General features: G+C 38.6%; 1 protein-coding gene across 1 annotated transcript; it reads right to left on the bottom strand.

Annotated features, from left to right (window-relative positions):
• Nucleotides 1-1,979: 1,979 nt before the first annotated feature.
• LOC141128583 (acidic mammalian chitinase-like) lies at nucleotides 1,980-23,183 on the bottom strand. Its single transcript, XM_073615949.1, has 11 exons — nucleotides 23,058-23,183; nucleotides 22,940-22,969; nucleotides 18,562-18,763; nucleotides 17,620-17,676; nucleotides 17,352-17,523; nucleotides 12,104-12,228; nucleotides 9,816-9,939; nucleotides 9,544-9,729; nucleotides 8,777-8,893; nucleotides 8,273-8,414; nucleotides 1,980-2,311 (listed from the first exon to the last, which is right to left on the bottom strand). The coding sequence occupies exons 1-11, from the start codon at nucleotides 23,077-23,079 to the stop codon at nucleotides 2,043-2,045; spliced, it is 1,446 nt and encodes a 481-aa protein (XP_073472050.1). The 5' UTR covers nucleotides 23,080-23,183; the 3' UTR covers nucleotides 1,980-2,042.
• Between the last annotated feature and the right edge of the window lie 904 nt (nucleotides 23,184-24,087).

A 24,087-nucleotide genomic window follows, 5' to 3' on the forward strand; every position in this document is an offset into this window, starting at 1 on the left:
AATTATCCTCCTGTATTAAGACAGATCACAAATCTAATAAAACAATGGTCGCAACTTCCTTTATCCTGGATAGGGAAGATTAATGCAATCAAAATGACTATTCTACCCAAATTGCTTTATCTATTCAGAGTCCTCCCTATTCCAATTCCTTCCTATTTTTTGAGAATAGTACAAAAAAGAGCAACTTCATTTATATGGGGCTCTTCTAAACCACGTATACCTATACACACACTACATCTTCCCAAAAATAAAGGAGGCCTGGGATACCCTAATTTTACTAACTACTACAGAGCAGCACATTTGGCCAGTCTGTCCAAATACCATGCAAAACAGGAAATCCCATTATGGGTATTTATAGAGGCTTCAGAAAATTACCCTCTATTAATATCAAACTTGTTATGGCTTGATTCTAAAGACCACTTTAAAATTCATAATCCCATAACTAAACACTTCTTATCTCTCTGGGATAAACTAAAAACCAAATATCAGTTACAATCTCCACACAATCCTCTACTTTCTTTTATCAGAAATCCGGCCTTTTATCCGGCATGGATCTACCCAAATTCTTTTAAAGCTTGGACAACATCAGGCATTCAGACACTAAATGACTTCATAGCATCTAAATCATTCCTTTCATTCCCATCGCTTAGAGAAAAATATGATCTACCAAACTCTGAGATATTTAGATATCTCCAAATCAAAAATTTCTATACACCATTCCTAAAGGGGGATACACCATTATCCCAATTATCCATTTTTGAATCAATCTGTACAAAAGATCCATTTGCTAAAGGTACAATTTCATCACTTTATAATCAATTATATGGAGTAGTAAATCTTAATAGACCCTCTTACGTTCAGAGGTGGGAGGAGGACCTGGGACGAACTTTAGAAGACACGGACTGGTCTAACATATGGCTCACATCTAAGTCATCTTCACCCAACATCTTAGCACTGGAGACAAATTATAAAGTCCTAACTCGCTGGTACCTTGTACCCGCTAGAGTGGCAAAATATTCACCTAATACCTCAGCTCTTTGTTTTCGAGGATGCCCAGAAATAGGCACACATTTACACATATGGTGGACGTGCCCAGTAATCCAAACCTTCTGGAAGGAAGTCTTCGTGATTGCATCTAAAATATTTAAAAAAATAATACAACCAGATCCATATATAACTTTACTTAATCTAAAACCGGAATGGTTAACACTCTCTCAATTCAAACTTATGATCCAACTAATAACGGCTGCAAAACAAACAGTGGCCAAGGCATGGAAATCTCCTACATTGGTACTAGCAGAAACAATTCACAGAATGAATAATACAATGTCCCATGCTAAGATGGTAGCCATCGATCAAAATCAAATTCCAAAATTTGAAAAACTTTGGCATCCTTGGATAAAACAACAGTTCCCGTCAAATTTCAATGACTCTGTCCTGTTGCCATGGTAACAGATTAAATGACTTACAGAGACACCCATTCTAAGGCTTCAAAGAGAACTAAAAAGAATAATAAACTGACGAGCGGGACAACCTTGTGGACCATACCTCTGCCTTTCTACCCTTTTTCTTCTTTCTCTTTCCTTTTCTCCACCTTACGATTAAAGCTCATTATCAGAATTTATTTGACCAATATACACTCTACCTGTAAACAATATGTATAGTAGGTATAAATCATTTAAATACCTACAAAAGTAACTAAGGAAATGATATATATCTTTAATTTAGGTTTACGTGAACCCAATGTTTAATATTTGAAATTTCATGATATTTACCTATATAATCCCTACTGTAAAACAATGAGCTTACTTTACTTTATAGATCCTTGTAAACTTACTTTATGTATCTTTATAATATTGTATACTCAATAAACTTCTTTTGACAAGGAAAATAAATCACTAGCAGTGGGTAAAACCATTGTAATATATATATATATATAAAACATCTATCAATTCATAATTACATACATTCACGCGAGATTGTAATTCATTGATTTTTATTAAACACTGGATATTGGTTTATTGACATTTTAGAAGATGCTTTTATGCCCAGTTACAGCAAGAGCAGCTGGTATCAAACACTAGACCAGTCTGGCAGGATTGCTGGTAGGTATTTCCATTTAGACAGTTAAAAAAGCCACTTTTGCTATTTGGGTTTGGATAAAGACCATTTGCTTTTCCGACACAGAAACTACTGCTGCCTCCGCTGCTGCCACCACTGCTGCTGCTGCCGCTGCTGCCTCCGCTACTTCCGCTCCCGCTGTTTACAGTTGTTGATGCTGGTGCTACTGTTATAGTTGGCGTCTGGCAATCTGATTAAGAGATCATGTCAAAAATAATAATTTAATAATTGTACATATCGTGCAAAGTATTGTTTCAAACTATGTATACGTTTGCTTTTCTAGCTGTTATGCTATAAACGAACAATAAAGGTTTGATTTTTCCAGAAAATCTGTAATACAATGATTTATTAAATAAAAAGTAATTTTATGTTACAGAAGACAGCCAGCCACGGTTGTTCTTTTTGACTGCTTATATAATTTATTATATACTCTACAATCACCTGTAAAGTCAGTATTTTGCTAAATGTGTGTTTGGTTTGTTACATCATTGAATTTTACTAGTTTAGTTATTTATAACTTATCTAGATCAACTCAAGCTAAAACATTTTTAACAGATAGCCTTTAAAATGTATATTTGTAAATCTGTCAAAGTATTATTGCTGTCTGTGAGCTTGTTAGGAAATTTTTACCTCACTTCCTGTCGCACTGACTGTCTGGACAGCAGTACAGTAGTAAAAAAAAAAAAAAAAACAGGACAAGAGAGTGGTCACCACTGGGGCAGGAAGTCACAAACAGTAATCATTGCCTGACAGAGGTTCTAACTTATTTCCCTTTTACTGCAAAAATGTGTTTTGTTTCTGACTGTGTCACCAGTGGGGAGATTTCACTGCACCTCCTGTCCCAACAGGAAGTGAGGGAAAATCATCCCAGTGGGGACAAACGTCACAATAAAATTCCCTCGCTTCACCCCAGGTGGATTATATCATTGAACTAATTGAGTTTGCAACTCAACACAATTACTCTTGGTTCGATGGTCGATTCTACCGGCAACATAAGGGGGTCGCGATGGGAGCTAAGTTCGCTCCCAGTCTGGCCAATTTATTTATGGCCAAGTGGGAGGAGGATGTCGTCTATGCCATGAGCAACCCACACCTCTTGTTGTGGGCTCGGTACATAGATGACATCCTCCTCCTATGGACTGGTAGTCCAGACAGTCTAGCCGATTTCATTGCGACCCTTAATAATAACAACAGGAATATTGCTCTATCATTTGAATCAAGTACTACCTCAGTCCATTTTTTGGACTTGGTTATTGAAAGAAAAGAAAGCCAATTTATATTCAGCACCTACTTTAAATCTACCGATCGGAACGGGTACATACCCACCGATAGTTGCCATCACGCGCCTTGGATCAGATCAATTCCCAAAAGCCAGTTCCTACGATTACGTAGGAACTGCACTGATCTTAACACCTTTAGGATCCAAGCTGCGTCTCTTAAGGATAGGTTCCTGGAGAAGGGGTACAACCCCTCCGATTTGGATAAGGAGATTAACAATGCCTGTCTGATAGACCGCCAATTACTACTTGAGGATAAACCTCGACAAATAAATGAGGACTTTAAATAATCTTTTCTGACGTCCTTTTCCATCCAACATAAGCATGTCAAAAAAATTTTTGAACACCATTAGGATGTCCTTAAAACTGATAAGGTTTTGGGCCCGTTCTTGCCCGAAACCCCCAAGGTGGTTTTCAGAGGCGTTCCATCTCTCCGAAATAAGTTGGCACCCAATGTTATCAACCCCCCGAGTAAACCTTCCTTTTTTCATAATTTGATCGGTTTCTACCCTTGTAAAAAGTGTTTGGTTTGTCAGTTTAACATCAGTGGCAAGAGGGCGAGTCACAGTTTCTCTTCTACTGTGACTGGCCGTTCCTACGAGATCAAGCAATTTTGTACTTGCGCTACCACGGGGGTTGTCTATCTTTTAACTTGCCCATGTGGTAAACAATACGTGGGACAAACTATTAGATCTTTCACCACACGAGTATCTGAACATATCAACCTTATTAAAGCAGGTAGCACCAAACACACCGTGCCTCGACACTATAGGGAATTCCATGACAGAAATCCTGAGGGTACGCAGTTTCTCATCATTGATAAATATGTTGCCCCCTGGCGGGGTGGTTCGACCCTTAGGGGTGTCTCCCGCTTGGAGACTTATTGGATTTACGAATTGGGGTCCCACTTTCCGCAAGGTATTAACGTGGAGTGGGACATTAATTCTTTTATCAATCGAGCGTAGTTATCTAGTTCTCAGTCTCTCTTTCTCCCCTTTTTTTCTAATTTTTTTCTAATTTTTAGTTAATTTTTTACAAATAAATTTATATACTTAGTCACCATTATTGGTACCAATATTAAATCTGGATTTACCTATAGATATATTTAGATCAATACTTTGTATATTAATCTTAATCCATCTGATATTATGAGTTATATTTCTTTGATTTTTTATAGTCATTATTATAGGGAACATGTCTCTTCTTGTTGAGATCTTGTCAGGTTTATGGTCCATTATGCACGCGGTGCCCCTCACTGGCGGTGTCACTCCTAAATTTAATTTCCTATTTAATATCTCCAATTACTATTTGGCCATGCTTGCCGTCCCCTCTATCACTTCAATTAGTCATGTCATTTATTTTACGATGTTATAACACCATTTAAACATCATTTTATTTCATTCCACCTTTGCTGACACTTGTATTGTAGTCTCAGATCATCATGACCTCTTTCCGGCTCTCTCTAGCCTATCAGCGCCCTGTTTTCCATTCCAGGAAGCGTTGTGATGGCTGATATGAGAGAGAGGTCTGGTCCTAAGAGTGGAGCGCACTGCCGCCGCAGTAACACAGCGGATGACGTCATCGCGCATACGCTGGATCTATTGGTCGGCGCGGGACGGCGCTTTGGCCAATGAGATCTGGCTATATCGAAATAGAGGCTTGGCACGCACTCGGTTCGTTTCTGAACCTGAACACCTAGCGTCCAGCCTAAACTCTTAATATAGAATTTGCATTTTTATCTGTTAATGATAGCGGTATAATACCGCTTATTGCCCCTTTCACTCTACATACACAGATAGCTAAATATTATTGTCCTGAATTACCAGGAAGTGATATCAATTGCATCACTTCCGGTATCGTGACACCCCCAGCGGGGGTCATTTCTTGTTTAAATAGCGGTAAGGTGGGGGGGCTCCACACCCCAGATGAAGGCTTTGTACGCCGAAACATGTCGGGTGGACCCCTTACGATTACCGCGATTATATTTTGATTCTATATGAGCTGTATTTGATCTCCTACCATGTGAGTGTTCTATTTTTACCATTTTAATAAATTGTTGCTTTTAAACGTTATCATGCCATGTGAGCTTTTCTTCTCGCATGATTTTTGAAACATCCACTGGGCCTGTTGTACTGTCTTGGGGACGATTAAAAGCTGTGGTGAGACCCCTTCCCCCCCGTTTGGAAGTTGAGGATAATTTGACGATTCATCTCGCCAGACCTGGTGGTCACTAAGCTTTCTGAGACTTGTAAGACGTATGTCTTCTCAAGTCATCTGGTTCTGGTAAGCCTCTTTTGATGCTCCGGTGATGGTCCTGTCACTCATTTTGATCTTCCACCCATCTGTGATTTCCTTCTTATTCATCTGCCAGAAGTGAACAATTCCGTTTACGTGGAAATCCCGGGAGTTTTTTTCTACTTTTTAGCACTTTAATACTTATAGACTTTTTGGTGGTGGTTTTCTATTCCACTATTTTATCATCAATATAATTGTCAATTTTTTATGGACTATATTATTTGACTTACCACACATGTATGTTTTTTAGACTCATTGTCTAATTTCATATTTTTTGATTCACGCTATTTATTCACTGTAGTCACTTTTTACGTCAATTTGTATCTCCTAGTGTTACAACATTTTTTGTTTGTTTAGGTATAACTGATACACTGTTTATATGTGCACATAGCGCTACACTATATTTTGTATTACTGTTATCCTGCACTAGGTAATCCTCCTTTGAACCCTTCCACATACCATCAAATAATCACCAAGTCTGCAGGTCTTTATTAACTTTATTGAATTCCATTTTGGTTAAGGAATATAACTCTAATGTCTCATCTCTCTAAGTCTACTGAACTTTTCCAATTTGTACACTATATTGTAAGGAAGATAGGGGGCGCTAGATACCATACTATTCAAGTGCTCTAAATAAATAAATCTCCTGCATTACCAAAAAAATGGAAATGTAAGAAAGCTAGGGGGCGCTAGATACCATACTATTCAAGTGCTTTAAATAAATAAATATCCTGCATTACCAAAAAAATGAAAAACATAATAATGACAAATCATAATTAGATTACACATTGGAGTGCCCACAATAGTGAAAAAAATATATAGTGATTGATTGTCCACATAAAAAAGTGTTTTGAAGTGGTTGAAATGATATCTTTCAATAATATCCCAATCTTGTTGCTGTAAACGAAAGGTTTTCCATCACCAAAGGAAAATAAGAAAAAGGAAAACACCTCGAAGTAGTAGATATCTGCTTACCAGATACCAATGACTCCTTTAGTTAAAAAGAGAGTCACTAGCGCTTGTGCAGGGTTGTGCCTGCTCACATGGATGGCCGGACTGTGGTTGGTATTATAGGCATGGATCGTTCCCGTCAAGCTCATTCAAGATAGGATAAGGATACATAGGAAACAAAAACAGTCTCCATAGCGTAAAACCATTTATTAAAAAAGTAAACAAATTAAAAAGCCAAATGGCCGCTTACATTGGTGGGTGCCTACCCGGCACTGGGGCTGCTTGCATGTCAGGGTGACTTCACAGTCAGAAAAAGCCTTTCATGTCTCCTCCACGCTGGCGTGCGTTCCAGCTTACACAGGGGGGCAGCCAAAGGATCCGGATGTTGTTGGGTGATAGGACATGTGACCACGTAGGAGCGGTACGTGGTCACATGTCCTATCACCCAACAACATCCGGATCCTTTGGCTGCCCCCCTGTGTAAGCTGGAACGCACGCCAGCGTGGAGGAGACATGAAAGGCTTTTTCTGACTGTGAAGTCACCCTGACATGCAAGCAGCCCCAGTGCCGGGTAGGCACCCACCAATGTAAGCGGCCATTTGGCTTTTTAATTTGTTCACTTTTTTAATAAATGGTTTTACGCTATGGAGACTGTTTTTGTTTCCTATGTATCCTTATCCTATCTCGAATGAGCTTGACGGGAACGATCCATGCCTATAATACCAACCACAGTCCGGCCATCCATGTGAGCAGGCACAACCCTGCACAAGCGCTAGTGACTCTCTTTTTAACTAAAGGAGTCATTGGTATCTGGTAAGCAGATATCTACTACTTCGAGGTGTTTTCCTTTTTCTTATTTTCCTTTGGTGATGGAAAACCTTTCGTTTACAGCAACAAGATTGGGATATTATTGAAAGATATCATTTCAACCACTTCAAAACACTTTTTTATGTGGACAATCAATCACTATATATTTTTTTCACTATTGTGGGCACTCCAATGTGTAATCTAATTATGATTTGTCATTATTATGTTTTTCATTTTTTTGGTAATGCAGGATATTTATTTATTTAAAGCACTTGAATAGTATGGTATCTAGCGCCCCCTAGCTTTCTTACATTTCCATTTTTTTGGTAATGCAGGAGATTTATTTATTTAGAGCACTTGAATAGTATGGTATCTAGCGCCCCCTATCTTCCTTACATTCCTTTTTTTGATTATCTATTTTTTTGATTATTCAAAAATTGGGGAGCAGCTTACACTGATTGTTTATATATTTCCACAAATTTTCTTTATTGTTGGGAATGTTTTCTTACTAGATGTATCACCAGTATATGTAATTCATATATATTATCTGCTATCGACACCACTGGCGCGAAGGTTTTTACTATTTTCTTGTACACTATATTGTCTACATCAACAGTAGCAGCTTATTTGAGCAGAGTTCTTGTTCCTATTGTTTTATAATTGTGTGGATGTTATAATATAAAGGTTACCATGACTGAAAAAAAGAAAAATAGCACCTAAACTTAATAACTAGTGACTGGAATAGTCCAATGTGCCTAAACTAGAATTCCACTGCCAAACAAGCCTTAAAACTTTTTATGTACATAATGCAGAATACTCACTTGGGAAAGATATCCCCAGACTGGATTTCAGTGTGTTCATCAAAGGGTATTTGCCTTGACCACAGAAAGTGCCACTGAAGTCATCCAGGGGAAGAGCCCATACCATAGCACCTCCAAAGTTGTTCTTCATTAGCCACTCTGCCTATATGAGATAGAAGCCACAAGCAATTTTACTTTAATGAATAAACAGAAATAGAAAGATCACTAAAACCATTGTTAAAACATATATAAAGCCAACAAAATCAACAAAATATGGGGTTGGTTTATTAAAACTGGGGAGAACAAAATCTGGTGCAGCTTTGCATAGAAACCAATCAGCTTTCAGTTTTCTTCTTGTCAAAGTGTAATTGAACAAGCTGAAGTTAGAAGCTGATTAGCTACTATCCACATCTGCACCAGATTTTACACTCTCCAGTTTTAGTAAATCAACCCCTACATATCCTTAAACTCATATGCTCCATTTATCATAGAATAACCCAACCTTATCTATCTATTAATTTTCACCTTTATCTTCCAACTCTTAGGGTTGTCATATCCAATCCATTCACTTCCTTTGTAGGCGTATGGGACTTCTTGTGGGCTGTTCCACACCTCTGTAGCTCCATTCAAAAATCCACAGATCTGTGGGAATATAGAAATGAATGAGTAACACTTCATCATGTCTTCTTTGTAAATAGTTTATTTGTAACACAGCCAGGATATTTATTGTTGGAATTTATGGTAGGAGATACATGTGCAAGTTTACATTTTTAAAAAGTGACATAATAGGCAATTGTCAGGTTTTTTAGTCAAGATATAATCTGTGCTTATATCCTTCCTATAAATCACTGAGCTAGCACCACTGCCCTTTTTAACACTATAAGCTCACCTTAACCCTTTGATACTCATTTTCTTGCTTTCCCTTAAACATTTTTAAAAATAAATGCGCAACTGGCAGACACCAGTCACAATCACAGCAAAGAGAATGGCTATACAACTGGGTTCAAGCATGTTTCCTACCAAAGGAAACACACAAAATCAGATAAATTTGAAATAAACTGTAGTTTTTGTGTTTATTACATATTCATACAAACAAGCAACAAATGCCTACCTCTGTTTTCAACAAACAAGCCAACACAGTTTTGAACAGATTTTAACTTTATGCAAGAAATAACAATGCACCATGCATTAAAAAAATGTTTGCAACCCTTACTTTTGTTTTGCTGTATTTTGGAAAAAGAAACTAACAAAAATTGTCAATTAAAAAAAAAAAATGTTCGCAATCAGTGTACCTCAAAGTATGCCATAAATCCAGCTTCCTGTGTATATTTTGCACCTGGACCTCCACCAGAAGTTGGGGCACCAAGGCCATTGTTAGAAGGATTTGAGAGTGTGAAGGTTCGTCCATAGGCTGGGAACCCAACCATAAGCTTTTCTGGTGCAGCTCCATTATTCTTCCAGTAATTCATAGCATAATCCTGAAAATGATTTAAAAAAATGAATAAATCTGTTAAGGAAAAAGTATAGATTGTAAAATACATAAAAGATGATCAATAAAACATACCACATTGAAGTAGATATAACCACCCTGATCAGCTGGGCCCTGGAAAAGGGGACTGTCCTCTCCTGTGAACCCTTCCCATGAACCACGTAGATCATATGTCATTACATTGATGAGGTCCAAGTATCTATTAAAGGAACAGAATTTAATAAGACTCACTTCCATAACCATTAATGCCTTTCTAAATAGAATTTTGCAGAATTTAAAGCACGGTTTCATACCAAAACTTTCTTGAACTAAAATCTTATATTTTATCACAGACTTTTGATAAAAATAACACATATACATTGCAAATGAAATTTCACCATAGGGGAAAATTTGTAAAGTAGATCAAAAGGGTCCAGATAGTAGTGGAGTAAGCAAGAGGAAAATCTGGTAGGGACATCATGGTGGGGAAAATTCAACATGTACAGTATAAAAATAATATTTAAATTGGGATTATACTTTTTCTGTTTTGTGGATGACACAAATCTTCACTGCGTAATACAGTCCATGGAACGTGTCTTAATTTGTTAAACTAAAAATATATGATTGAGTGAATACAGGGCAATGGAAGTTCCATGTGGATAAATGTAAGTACTCTATTTGGGGGCTAAAACATGCAGGCAATATGGGTGTAAATCTGGGGTTGAATTTGGCAGATTTACTTGATTGAATGTGATGGCATATGTCCTTTTCAGCCTAAATATGTAACTATAAGGGATCTCTATATCACCCCTGAATGTTAAGCATTTGAGCTTTTCAGGAACTTCTTCTGTGGATATGTTTGTTTGCTGTCCTACACTTATTAATTTACTAGATCTTCCTAGAGAAAGAAACTGAACACTGATAACAATTTAGTATGTATTAAATACTACAAATTCTGCTGGGGAAAATAGGTTTATTATTCTAAAACCAGATAAATATTGTTCTATATATAAATCTTCTAGGCAACTTTAATGGTATATTCCTTGATCCACCAAAAAAAATATAATTTGCATAAAATTTGTCAGCCACCTTTATAGCACATAAACATAGAACCCTCTAGTTCTCTTTTTAGTATAAAGTAGATCATCCAGCTATCATTATAATATCTAATCTTTTATAATATACAGTATATAACATATTATAACATACACTGTTTCTCCAATCACCATCATAACATGTCACAGAATCCTCCTGACATTTTTATAATATAGAGTTCTCCAGCAACCATTATAATATCTATTAGAATTCTTCAACCATCTTATAACATTTAAACCTCATAACATCATTATAATATACTATAGAATCTTCCATACAACCTTAGAAATAATATAAAGTAGAATGCTACAGCTACCATTTAAACATTGAATCTTCCATCCACCATTATAATATATCGTAAATTGCTACAGCTATCATAACATCCATAGCCCCCCATTGTAAATAAATCAGCCATTAATGATTATTAGCAACCCCCCCATCAAGGAATTGTAGTCCCAAATAGGAATTACCTATAGCCCCCATCTAGCCTTTGTTGTTGTTGGAGCAGCTAGCAGCAGCCATCTGACTGTCATTCCAGTACTGCTCCTGCTGCTTTCTGTTCCTGACCCACACAGAAGTGGGTGCATCATTTAGGAAATGGAATGTGCCAGCCCTGTTGGAGGCAGAAGGCACGCTGAGAAAAACTGGCTGCTGATATAGTGCTACATGGGGTGCCTACTCTGTCACCACTATGCTATTTGCTACCTTTTGAACGGGATTACAGAGAGCTAGCAAAGTACATCATGTATACACAGGCGCAAAACATATTATATATGGAGTATAATTGTAGGCACTTGTACAATAATGGCAACCACAGACTGAAGAACGGAGTTATTTGCCAGGAGTGCTGAGGTGCTTGCCCGGGTACAAGGGCCTAGCGACATTGCTGGTCTTAATTTACCTTCAAATAATGGTATATCAGGCTAGGATATTTAAACTAAATAGGAATGGTCATTTTAAGGCTAATGATCATTACAGAGTTAAATTATTGTGTAAACAAAATACACTTAACCAGTGGGTGCCTGTTCCACTTCACACACCATTAGTAATATGTGATTCCTCATAGGCATTTATTTTATGGTCTGCATAGGAACTGGATAAAATGTACACATTTAGTTCAGTTGGGATATAGCAGATAATCTTGCATCTCATCCAGTCCCAAGAGTATTTGCATCAATGTTTATTCAAACATTGTTTCCAAAAAAAGAACATTTATACAAAACTGTTTTTACCAAGGAGGTGAAGGAGGCAGACTTTCTAATACACCATATACATTGCTGGGCACTTACTGAGATAACTGGGGAATCTGGTATGCATTTTCAATTGTTGACTTGCCAGCGGACACTGCTGCAGACATGAGTAGACGAGGTCTGTTGGTCTGACTTGCTTCCTGAACAAATGCAGCATGCATTTCCTACAGAAGAGAAGAAATATTAATAAAATGCAGAACTGCCCATACCTGTATAAAAACTAAATATAGAGCAAATATTGGATGCTTGCCTATTTAAAAAACACCTGTGCTTAAAGAAACATTTAGGCTGCTATTACTGTCCTTTCCTCAGGTGAATGCTATTTGCCTAGCACTCATTCTGATCTTATGACTTCAGTGACTCAATACTACTAATAATAGTAATAACAATAATTTGACTTAACAAAAAGAAAAAAAAAAAGCAGAAAACTTCAATATAGCCTCCAACAAAAAAAAATACTGCTGATATTTCTCAACAGCATTTTTCAGTGTGAACAAGTGGCATGTATTTTGTGTTTTTTGGCTAATATAACAGATCTCTGGAGCTTTCCATTTCCTTGTCAAAAGAAGTTTATTGAGTATACAATGTTATAAAGATACATAAAGATACATAAAGTAAGTTTACAAGGATCTATAAAGTAAGCTCATTGTTTTACAGTAGGGTTTATATAGGTAAATATCATGAGATTTCAAATATTAAACATTGGGTTCACGTAAACCTAAATTAAAGATATATATCATTTCCTTAGTTACTTTTGTAGGTATTTAAATGATTTATAAATACTATACATATTGTTTACAAGTAGAGTGTATATAGGTCAAATAAATTCTGATAATGAGCTTTAATCGTAAGGTGGAGAAAAGGAAAGAGAAAGAAGAAAAAGGGTTGAAAGGTAGAGGTATGGTCCACAAGGTTGTCCCGCTCGTCAGTTTATTATTCTTTTTAGTTCTCTTTTGAAGCCTTAGAATAGGTGTCTCTGTAAGTCATTTAATCTGTTACCATGGCAACAGGACAGAGTCATTGAAATTTGACTGGAACTGTTGTTTTATCCAAGGATGCCAAAGTTTTTCAAATTTTGGAATTTGATTTTGATCGATGGCTACCATCTTAGCATGGGACATTGTATTATTCATTCTGTGAATTGTTTCTGCTAGTACCAATGTAGGAGATTTCCATGCCTTGGCCACTGTTTGTTTTGCAGCCGTTATTAGTTGGATCATAAGTTTGAATTGAGAGAGTGTTAACCATTCCGGTTTTAGATTAAGTAAAGTTAAATATGGATCTGGTTGTATTATTTTTTTAAATATTTTAGATGCAATCACGAAGACTTCCTTCCAGAAGGTTTGGATTACTGGGCACGTCCACCATATGTGTAAATATGTGCCTATTTCTGGGCATCCTCGAAAACAAAGAGCTGAGGTATTAGGTGAATATTTTGCCACTCTAGCGGGTACAAGGTACCAGCGAGTTAGGACTTTATAATTTGTCTCCAGTGCCAAGATGTTGGGTGAAGATGACTTAGATGTGAGCCATATATTAGACCAGTCCGTGTCTTCTAAAGTTAGTCCCAGGTCCTCCTCCCACCTCTGAACGTAAGAGGGTCTATTAAGATTTGCTACTCCATATAATTGATTATAAAGTGATGAAATTGTACCTTTAGCAAATGGATCTTTTATACAGATTGATTCAAAAATGGATAATTGGGATAATGGTGTATCCCCCTTTAGGAATGGTGTATAGAAATTTTTGATTTGGAGATATCTAAATATCTCAGAGTTTGGTAGATCATATTTTTCTCTAAGCGATGGGAATGAAAGGAATGATTTAGATGCTATGAAGTCATTTAGTGTCTGAATGCCTGATGTTGTCCAAGCTTTAAAAGAATTTGGGTAGATCCATGCCGGATAAAAGGCCGGATTTCTGATAAAAGAAAGGAGAGGATTGTGTGGAGATTGTAACTGATATTTGGTTTTTAGTTTATCCCAGAGAGATAAGAAGTGTTTAGTTATGGGATTATGAATTTTAAAGCGGTCTTTAGGATCAAGCCATAATAAATTTGATATTAATAGAGGGTCATTTTCTGAAGCCTCTATAAATACCCATAATGGGATTTCCTGTTTTGCATGGTATTTGGACAGACTGGCCAAATGTGCTGCTCTGTAGTAGTTAGTAAAATTAGGGTATCCCAGGCCTCCTTTATTTTTGGAGCTTTCCATTTCCAACATGAGCATTCTTTTCATTATTTGATCCACAGCTTCCTCTTCTGAAGTATGCGGGGGGGGGGGTAAATTATAAGAAATGTAACATGCATTTCTTATTCATTACTAATGAATGCTATGCATTGCTAATTATGATTGTTGTGAGAAACCCAAGGGAATGCTTCAAAAGTGTTTAATAAATGATTTCCCTGATTCTTTTACAATATATCTTTATAGTGTGTTACACACTACAAGGAAGAGGGCCAGCACTTCTTCCATCTCTCATCATAACAAGAGCAGCAAAGCAAACAACCCCAATTCATTACCACTGTAAATGCTCTACAGTATGGTAGAAAATAATATGTTAAAGGACAACACAGGTAGAAAGAAAATTTGTACTTGCTATTTTAAAAAAATGTATCACTTAAAGTGGATGTAAACCCAATTTGTGAAATTTGATCTGGGCACATAAATCTGTAGTGTTTACTTATCTCTCTCCAAAGCCCTGAGTCCCGTGTCTTACTGCTGCTTCAGACCTCTGTTATCAGCATGATAACTTCTGACAAGTTCTCTGACACGGGAGATATAAGCAGCTGAAAATTTGTATCCGGGAGGTTGCTACAAATAGATTAACTATTTGTCGACCGTACCACGCAGATATACTGCGGAACAATGGCTCTCCTGGGTGAAATCCTGTATGGGTATGTCCTACCTGTTTTCGGCCATGAGAGGGCACGCGGGGGACCCGATGCGCATGGCTGGCAGGCACAATCACCGCCGGGTATGAGCGATCGCGTGCACGAGCGCCAGCATGGGGATTTGTGGGAGTAAACCCACAAATCCTTGTGCTATCAGAGGAGAGGAGCCATATTGTTTCTTCCTACAAAGTAGGGAAAACGATATGGCTCCTCTCCTAGTCACTCACATCCCCACACAGTTAGAACATGCTGAGCGAACACACATTTAACCCCTTGATTGCCCCCTAGTGTTAACCCCTTCCATGCCAGTAAAATTTACACAGTAATCAGTGCATTTTTATAGCACCGATTGCTGTATAAATGCCAATGGTCCCAAAAAAGTGTCAAAAGTCTCCGATCCGTCCATCGCAATGTCGCATTACCACTAAAAATTGCAGATCACCGCCATTACTAGTAAAAAAAATAATAATAATAATAAAAATGCCATTAAACTGCCATAAATCTTTCCCATAGTTTGCAGATGCTATAACTTTTGCGCAAACCAATCAATATACGCTTATTGCGATATTTTTTTTACAAAAAATATGTACAAGAATATATATTGGCCTAAACTGATGAAGAAATTTTTTTTTTTTTTTTTTACTTTTGGGGATATTTATTATAACAAAAAGTAAAAAATACTGTTTTTTTTTTCAAAATTGTCACTCTTTTTTTGTTTATAGCGCAAAAAATAAAAACCGCAGAGGTGATCAAATACCACCAAATGAAAGCTCTATTTGTGGGGAAAAAAGGACGCAAATTTCATTTGGGTACAGCGTCGAACGACCTTGCAATTGTCAGTTAAAGCGCCACAGTGCCAAATTGTGAAAAGTGCTCTGGTCAGGAAAGGGGTAAAATCTTCCGGGGCCAGGGGCGTAACTACCACCATAGCGACCCATGTGAGAGCTATGGGACCCACAGCCGAGTGGGGCCAAGTGAGGATAAGAGCACCGCCGGCACAGTCTCCCAGCCAGGGGAAGAGAGAGGAAAGGAAGAGGCAAGCTGTCCGTATCAGCAGAGAGCTGAATTGCCCGATGTAAGAGCTTTCATTAGAACTTCCAGTGTTCCCGAGGCTCACGTCACATAGCTCCACCTTTTGGCCCGGTGCCTTTGATAGACAGAACGCCGATCCAATGCGGGACATGTGACGTCATCAAAGGCGTCGGGCCAAGAGGTGGGGTGTGACGATGAGCCCTGGGAAGACAGGAAATTCAAATGAAAGCTATTACAGTGGGCAATCCCGCTCTCTGCTGATCCGGGTGGCTTGCCTCTTCCTCTGCATAGGTGGGGCTGTATAGGGCACAGGCAGACCAGGCTGTATGGGGCACAGGTCACGCTGTATGGGGCACAGGTCACGCTGTATGGGGCACAGGTCACGCTGCATGGGGCACAGGTCACGCTGCATGGGGCACAGGTCACGCTGCATTAGGCACAGGTCACGCTGTATGTGGCACAGGTCACGCTGCATTGACACTAGGGCAGCTGTGGGGGGGGCTGTCTGCAGGGGGGCCCCATACAACATTTTGCTATGGGGCCCTGCTATTTCTGGTTACACCCCTGTCCGGGGCTGAAGCGGTTAACAGAGAGCTGATCTATTCACAGCACAGCTCTGCATGTTTCTTTCTTCCTCTGCCTATGTGGAGGGGAGGTGTGTGCCTTTCCTCCAATCAGCTGTCACACAGTGTATGCCAAGACTCCCCTCTCACACCTAAAAGAGGAAGTAAAAATTCTAACACAATGTTTACTTTCTAAACAATATATAAAGCTGAAGACAGCAGATATGCATGTAAAACTTATGTAGGGAGATTTGTTTCATCTGTGTGTATCATTTGAGGCTGTTCACTTCACTGGGTATAGCAGAGGGTTTACATCCACTTTAAAGCAGCCATCTGACCTAGTCCTAAAACAGTTTCTATTAGAAAAACATAACAAAGAGCTATTGACTTAATACTTTTTTGCAATTGAAAGTCAGATTATGCAAACACCAACATGAGCTGATAAGGGCAGAAAGTGGTAGGATATAATTTGTGAAAGCACAAAGGCCCATTGGGTGTACCACTGACTTTCATGACAGCTAAATTTTTTAGTGAAATTAATTTTTTTGTGCAAAGGATTGTGATATTGTGATGTATAGTGGCCCTGAGAATCAAAGTACTAACCATGCAACGAAACTAATGAAATTGGTTCCTGGTTATTGTTTGTAAGCAAATATCCAAGGCTGGGGTCAAAAGATTCTTCTCCCAAAAACTGAAATGGGTAATTTAGTATGCAATCTACAATGTGAGGTTCTTGTAACATTATGAAACACTGCCCTAATTGTGATCCTTTAACTATACAAGTAATGTTTTATACCTGCAGCAGGACAGAGAAGAGCTGCTGGGTTTCTGGAGGACTTCCTCTGTCTGAGTCTCCAGGATACTCCCAGTCGATATCTAGGCCATCAAAGCCATATTGCCTCAAAAAACTGATTACAGAATTGATGAAAGTCTGACGGTTTGCAGAACTGGAAACCATGGTGTTAAACCTGAAATAAAGGCAATATGTTGTTTTGTTGTAAGTGACCGTGTTAAGCTTATTTTGACTACTTAAATAACATGTATGACAAATAATATCTTATTACCCAGAGGTTCCATAGTTCCAGCCTCCAACAGATAGAAGTGTTTTCAGTTCACTGTTGCTGTAAACAAAAACAGGTGGACATTTTTTGTGGTTGATAACCAATACAATATTCATTAACTGCAACCTTTAATGAAAGACAAAATTGCTGGAGATGTCAAGAAGAAAAAGGGACTACATATTTTTTGTCTTGGCCAAAAATGGGAAAAAATTGGACCCTGCTCTATTTCTCCTCCATGTCTCGAATATTCCGGAGAAAACATATAACAAATTAGTCTTGCGCCACCTCTTTAATGCTGCCAAATCGTGCATTGCACTGCATTGGAGAGACTTGCGACCTCCCTCGGTCTCGCTCTGGCTTTCGAAAATTAAGGAAGTGAACAAGATGGAAAACCTGTTACTTTCAGCCCAAAACATGCATGAGGCTTATTCCTAAACCTGGGCCCATTGGAATATATTCACATTCTCAGAGGAAAGGAAGGCCCTCTTTGCATCCTGCGTGTACTTTGACACTGTATATTAATGTTCTTTATTTTATTAGATAAATAAAGATTACATGATTTTAAAAAAAAAAGTCCCTTCAGTGTCCTTCACCCCTCAACCGGCAACTCCCCCGGTTTCTCCCCAACCGTTCCTCTATCACCCTTTCTTAATAGTCCTTACCTTAGCCACTCACTTGATTTAATGTGAAAAATGCTTTATCCTGTACATTCATGGTGGCAGCAACAACTTGACCCAAGACAGGCGACCCCCCTAATCCCCTTTAAGCCCTGTTGATTTTGCTGTTGCTAGGTTTTCCAGAAAGGGTCACTTCATGCATGTATCCTTCTAATGTGATCTACTGCTATAACTACAACTATAAGTGAACTGTCCTGCCATGTTTTGTTTATTTGGTAGCTGAATAAAGTATAATTACTGGCTAAATCCAAAATGTAGGTTTACATACTATTTTTTCAGGCCATTGAAGGAAGCATAGAGGGTTGGATCATTCCATTCAAACGTCTGAATCTGGTTGTTGGTCATAGTGGCAAAGGCGTAGATCAGGTGAGTACACATGCAGGGATCCACATTATCTGGCATATACTTTGCAGCTCCAGGGTAGTACTGGGCCCAGTTGGTAAAGTAGCATACCAACTTGAAAGAAGAGCCTGGTTAGGTAAGGAAAAAATAATAATCAATGCAACACTAAAAAAGTGAATCACTTCTACAAAAATGCTCTATGGTGGAAAATAATGAAATTTGCACAATTTTCAGCTTGGAAATTCGGCCAGCAAAAGACCGATGAGAGCTTTTGGTCTGAAAATGTGACCGTGTGTATGCTCCATCGGACTTTTGCTGGCCAAATTCCAGCCAGCAAAAGATTAAGAGCATGTTCTCAATTTTTCGGTGGGAAAAAGTTCCTATCCGAAAATGCGATCGTGTGTATCAATTCCGACGCGCAAAATATCTACGCATGCTCGGAAACAATTCGATGCATGCTCGGAAGCATTGAACTTCATTTTCTCGGCTTGTTGTAGTGTTGTACGTCACCGCGTTCTTGACGGTTCGAAAGTTCAGCGAACTTTTGTGTGACCGTGTGTATGCAAGGCAAGCTTGAGCGGAATCCCGTCGGAAAAGCTATTATATCTTTTTCCGACCAAAATACCGATCGTGTGTACGCGGCATTAGGCATAGACATGTATCTATAAATGCATGACCCTGTAGAACAGAGCTCAATGTAAATAAAAGCAAGTCTACCTAAACTCACATATTTTACTGGAAATTGTATACAAGAACACAGAAACAATAAGCTATGAAACATCTAGAAACTTAAACATGTACTAGGAACTAGTACTAGGAAAAAAATACAAAATGGTCCTGTAATAAAAGGAAGGAGGCAAGTGGGCTTTCAGAGGTACTTGTAGCATGAAAAAAGCCCAGACGTTTGATTGGGCTGATGCTAAGCAGTGGGGATAGCTTGTGGTTTGTTTAGGCTGCCCACCCGTGCAGTAGCCAGCACAGTGCAGATGGCACATGCTGTTCCTGGCCTATGTGCTGAAGAATGCTGAGTGTTCTTGGGTATAAGATTCTCCTTCAAAGTACAATATGGGTGCAGATGAGGAGCCAAATTAATTGTCTAGATCCAGTTTTACACTAATGTAGTGCCAAAGATGACCAGATTTCCCCAAATGGGCTGCACTCACAAGATGCATAGAGTCAAGCAGTTACAAGCACTGTCATTCAAAGGTATTATGACAAGCGGGTTGTTTGTAATATTCTCTAAACAATGTGGTTCAAGTTGTGAGAACTGTAATTTAGAAATCAGGCACTTGATCAAGTTTATTTTCCTGGCAAGGGATGTGGTAACCCAGCAAGCTGGGCATGTATGACCTCTCTGTGCATTAAACAGCCCTTGTCATTGGTTTCTAAATTCAAAACATACATACAGTGCCTTGCAGAAGTATTCACCCCCCTTGGCATTTTTTGTTTTTTGTTGCCTCACAACCTGGATTTAACATGGATTGTTTGAGGATTTGCATCATTTATTTACAGAACATGCCCACAACTTTGAAGATGTTTTTTTTTATTGTGAAGCAAACAAATAGGACAAAATAACAGAAAAAGTCAATGTGCATAACTATTCACCCCCCTAAAGTCAATACTTTGTAGAGACACCTTTTGCGGCTATCACAGCTCCAAGTCGCTTTGGATAAGTCTCTATGAGCTTGCCACATCTTACCACTGGGATTTTTGCCCATTCCTCCTTGCAAAACTGCTCCAGCTCCTTCAAATTTGATGGTTTGTGCTCATGAACAGCAATCTTTAAGTCTGACCACAGATTTTCTATTGGTTTGAGGTCTCTTCTTTGACTAGGCCATTCCAACACATTTACATGTTTCGCCTTAAACCACTCAAGTGTTGCTTTAGCAGTGTGTTTTGGGTCATTGAACTGCTAGAAGGTGAACCTCCGTCCTAGCCTCAAATCACACACAGAGTGGTACAGGTTTTGCTCAAAAATATCCCTGTATTTAGCGCCATCCATCTTTCCCTCAACTCTAACCAGTTTCCCAGTCCCGACTGCTGAAAAACATCCCCACAGCATGATGCTGCCACTACCATGTTTCACTGTGGGGATGGTGTTCTGTGGGTGATGTGATGTGTTGGGTTTGCACCAGACATAGCGTTTTCTTTGATGGCCAAAGAGTTCATCAGATCAGAGCACCTTCCCCCATACAATTTGGGAGTCTCCCACATGCCTTTTTGCAAACTCAAAACGTGCCATTTTGTTTTTTGCTGAAAGTAATGTCTTTCTTCTGGCAACACTGCCATAAAGCCCAACTCTATGGAGCGTACGGCTTATTGTCATCCTATGAACAGATACTCCAGTCTCTGCTGTGGAACTCTGAAGCTCCTCCAGGGTTACCTTAGGTCTCTGTGCTGCCTCTCTGTTTAATGCCCTCCTTGCCCGGTCCGTGAGTTTTGGTGTGCGGCCGTATCTTGGCAGGTTTGCTGTTGTGCCATGTTCTTTCCATTTGGTTATGATAGATTTGATGGTGCTCCTAGGGATCATCAAAGATTTTGATTTTTTTTTTATAACCTAACCCTGACTTGTACTTCTCAACAACATTGTCCCTTACTTGTTTGCAGAGTTCCTTGGTCTTCATGGCAGTGTTTGGTTAGTGGTGCCTCTTGCTTAGGTGTTGCAGCCTCTGGGGCTTTTCAAAAAGGTGTGTATATGTAATGACAGATCATGTGACACTTAGATTGCACACAGGTGAACATCATTTCACTAATTATGTGACTTCTGAAGGTAATTGGTTGCACCAGAGCTTTTTATGGGCTTCATAACAAAGGGGGTGAATACATACACACATGCCAATTATCAGTTTTTCATTTCTGAAAAATTGTTTTATGTATATATTTTTCTAATTTTACTTCACCAATTTAGACTATTGTGTTCTGATCCATCACATATAATTCAGATTAAAAAAAACATTGAACTAAAGGCTGTAATGTAACAAAATGCTATCTCAGTACGGTTGCTGTATGCAATATAGGGTTCCAAGCTTTTGCCTTGATATGTTTTAGGCTATGTCTTCCTAGGAGCTGGATGCAGAAGATAAGGCTTCACACCTTTGCTCAGAACACTCTTCCTAATAGTCTCCTTTTGGGGTAAACAGTGAAAATCAAAGAGAAGGCATGGCCCAAACAATGCATGGATAAGAGAGCTCATGTTGCTGACAATATGTACCTATGGGAGATGCTGTACAACTCTGACACCACCTTTTATTGATGTGGATGACGGTTACCTGAAACACATTAAGGCTTGATATGTTTTGCTTACTAGTGAGTGAGAACCTGTAAGGGGAGTGTGACACACGGCTTGAAGATTTTGGTGTGAGGTGCACATTTACAATATCGCATTAGGATCACCACCTGTGTCTTTCTAGACTCTATCACCATCTATCATTCACTTTTCTCATATGCCATTATCATATGAAAACTAGTCATAATTAAGTAATGACAGTAGCGCTGCTTTAGTATTCAGAGGTACATAAGTGCCTGTGGACATTTTAGTAATATTTGTGTATTATTTTCTTTGCATTTTAAGTGGCAGCTAATATTTTGAATCACTGTGTTTTTTTTATTGAATTACTATGATTATTGGAGTTTCTGAAACTATTGAAATGTCTGTATGATTTTGAGATTTATAAGCTCCACAGCGCTGAGATAGTGGAAGGAGGCCTGTGGTTTCACTGTTGTATGATAATGCATGGAATAAATATGTATTTAGAGTGTGCCTTTATGTGTCTTGGGCTAATGGGAGCTAGATGCAGAAGATGACAATACTTCACCTTCACCACTCTCCCCAATAGGCCCCTTTCAGGGGGAAACATCGTAAGTCATTGGGGAGGCACGGTTCCAACATCGTATACAATGAAGTAGTATGTGTCAAGCTTGTGCCTTGATGTGTCTTAGGCAATATCATCATAGAAGCTGGATGCAGAAGATGAACGTGCTTCATCTTTGCTCAGGACACTCTGCTAACTGACCCTCTTTCAAGGGAAATGGTGTAAGTCATTGGGGAAGCATGGCCCAAACATTGCATGCAATAAAATATGTATTGAGCTATTCAAGCACAAGGTCAGACCCCATATTTGAAGGCATTTGGAAAGTATCAGAAAAGCCTTCCTCTTTGAGACAAGTTTTTGGGAAAAATAAGCCATCTGCATTCACTACACTTAGCAGCAAATAAGTAGTTCTGTCCACTGGGCACTAATTATTAAAAATTATTAGAAAAAAACAAATTAGAATTTACAAGGCAATATTTTTTTTTTACTTACCTAACTGCACATGCAGTAGGAGGGCCAAACCTGAAATAGAAATATTTGGGAAAAAGATGAGTAATATCACCACAAGCAAAAAGACCTCAGATTATAATCTGAGTTATGAGAAACGTACCCGCTAGCAGCAGCTTGTTCATCTTGACGAAGTAGGCATCTTAATGTTAGCTCTCACTTATATAGGCATCAGTCACCTTCACTTTGTCAAAGAATGTTCTGCACACATTGCTTTTATTGACATCAAAGATAAAGCAGGATTTAAATATGTAATTACGGTACAGCAGTGTTTCATATTTTAGGTCAAGTTGCTTACACTAGCTAGCTGGATGTGACCCAATACAAATCACTCAATCTGAGATGTTTGATGGTTAGAATTATGACACTGGCAAAGCTTGTAAAGGGAAACTAATCAGATGTTATGTAAGAAACTGCTTATCAGAAAGTATGTATGCATCATATCTTTGAATCAGCTTCTAGGTTTCCAGCTTACAAATATGAAAGACATAGGAACCGTGATGTTCTGCAATGCTTTTAAGCATGCACATGTGTCAAAACACATCAGTAAAAGAATCTTTTCAATATTCTGATTAACAATAGAAATGATTCCCACTGTCCGCTTACAAGAAGTCAGTGTTGAGACACTTGGTTAATGCTGCCAGGGCATGTATTCCCCCCCGTGGAAATCACCATATCTACCTACTTCAGGGCAATGGCTTTTTAACTTCAGCCCCAGAAGGTTTTACCCCCCTTCCTGACCAGAGCACTTTTTAAATTTGGCACTGTGCTGCTTTAACTGGTAATTACGCGGTCATGCAATGCTGTACCTCAAAAAACAGAAAAAAGGGGAACACTGGCCCTGCTACAATTCTCCTATCTCAGCGCTGTGTAATATTAGGTATATATATATATCACAAAACAGAGATTAGATCTATTCAATCACAATAATAAAAATTTGAGATGTCTCTCAGCAGCCACTTAATGAAAATCAAACATATATATACAAACAGATGTGTAAATGGTAACTGTACATAGAAAACAATAACACATCCAAGCGGCGCTTTCCATAGTCACATTACATGGCTGGTAAAAAAACAAACTGTCTCTGCTAGAAGTACAAAAATGTAGAGCTCAAGCAAAGCCAGGTATAG

Source organism: Aquarana catesbeiana, linkage group LG02 (genome assembly GCF_042186555.1).
Source record: "Aquarana catesbeiana isolate 2022-GZ linkage group LG02, ASM4218655v1, whole genome shotgun sequence".
Classification (NCBI taxonomy): Eukaryota; Metazoa; Chordata; class Amphibia; order Anura; family Ranidae; genus Aquarana; species Aquarana catesbeiana.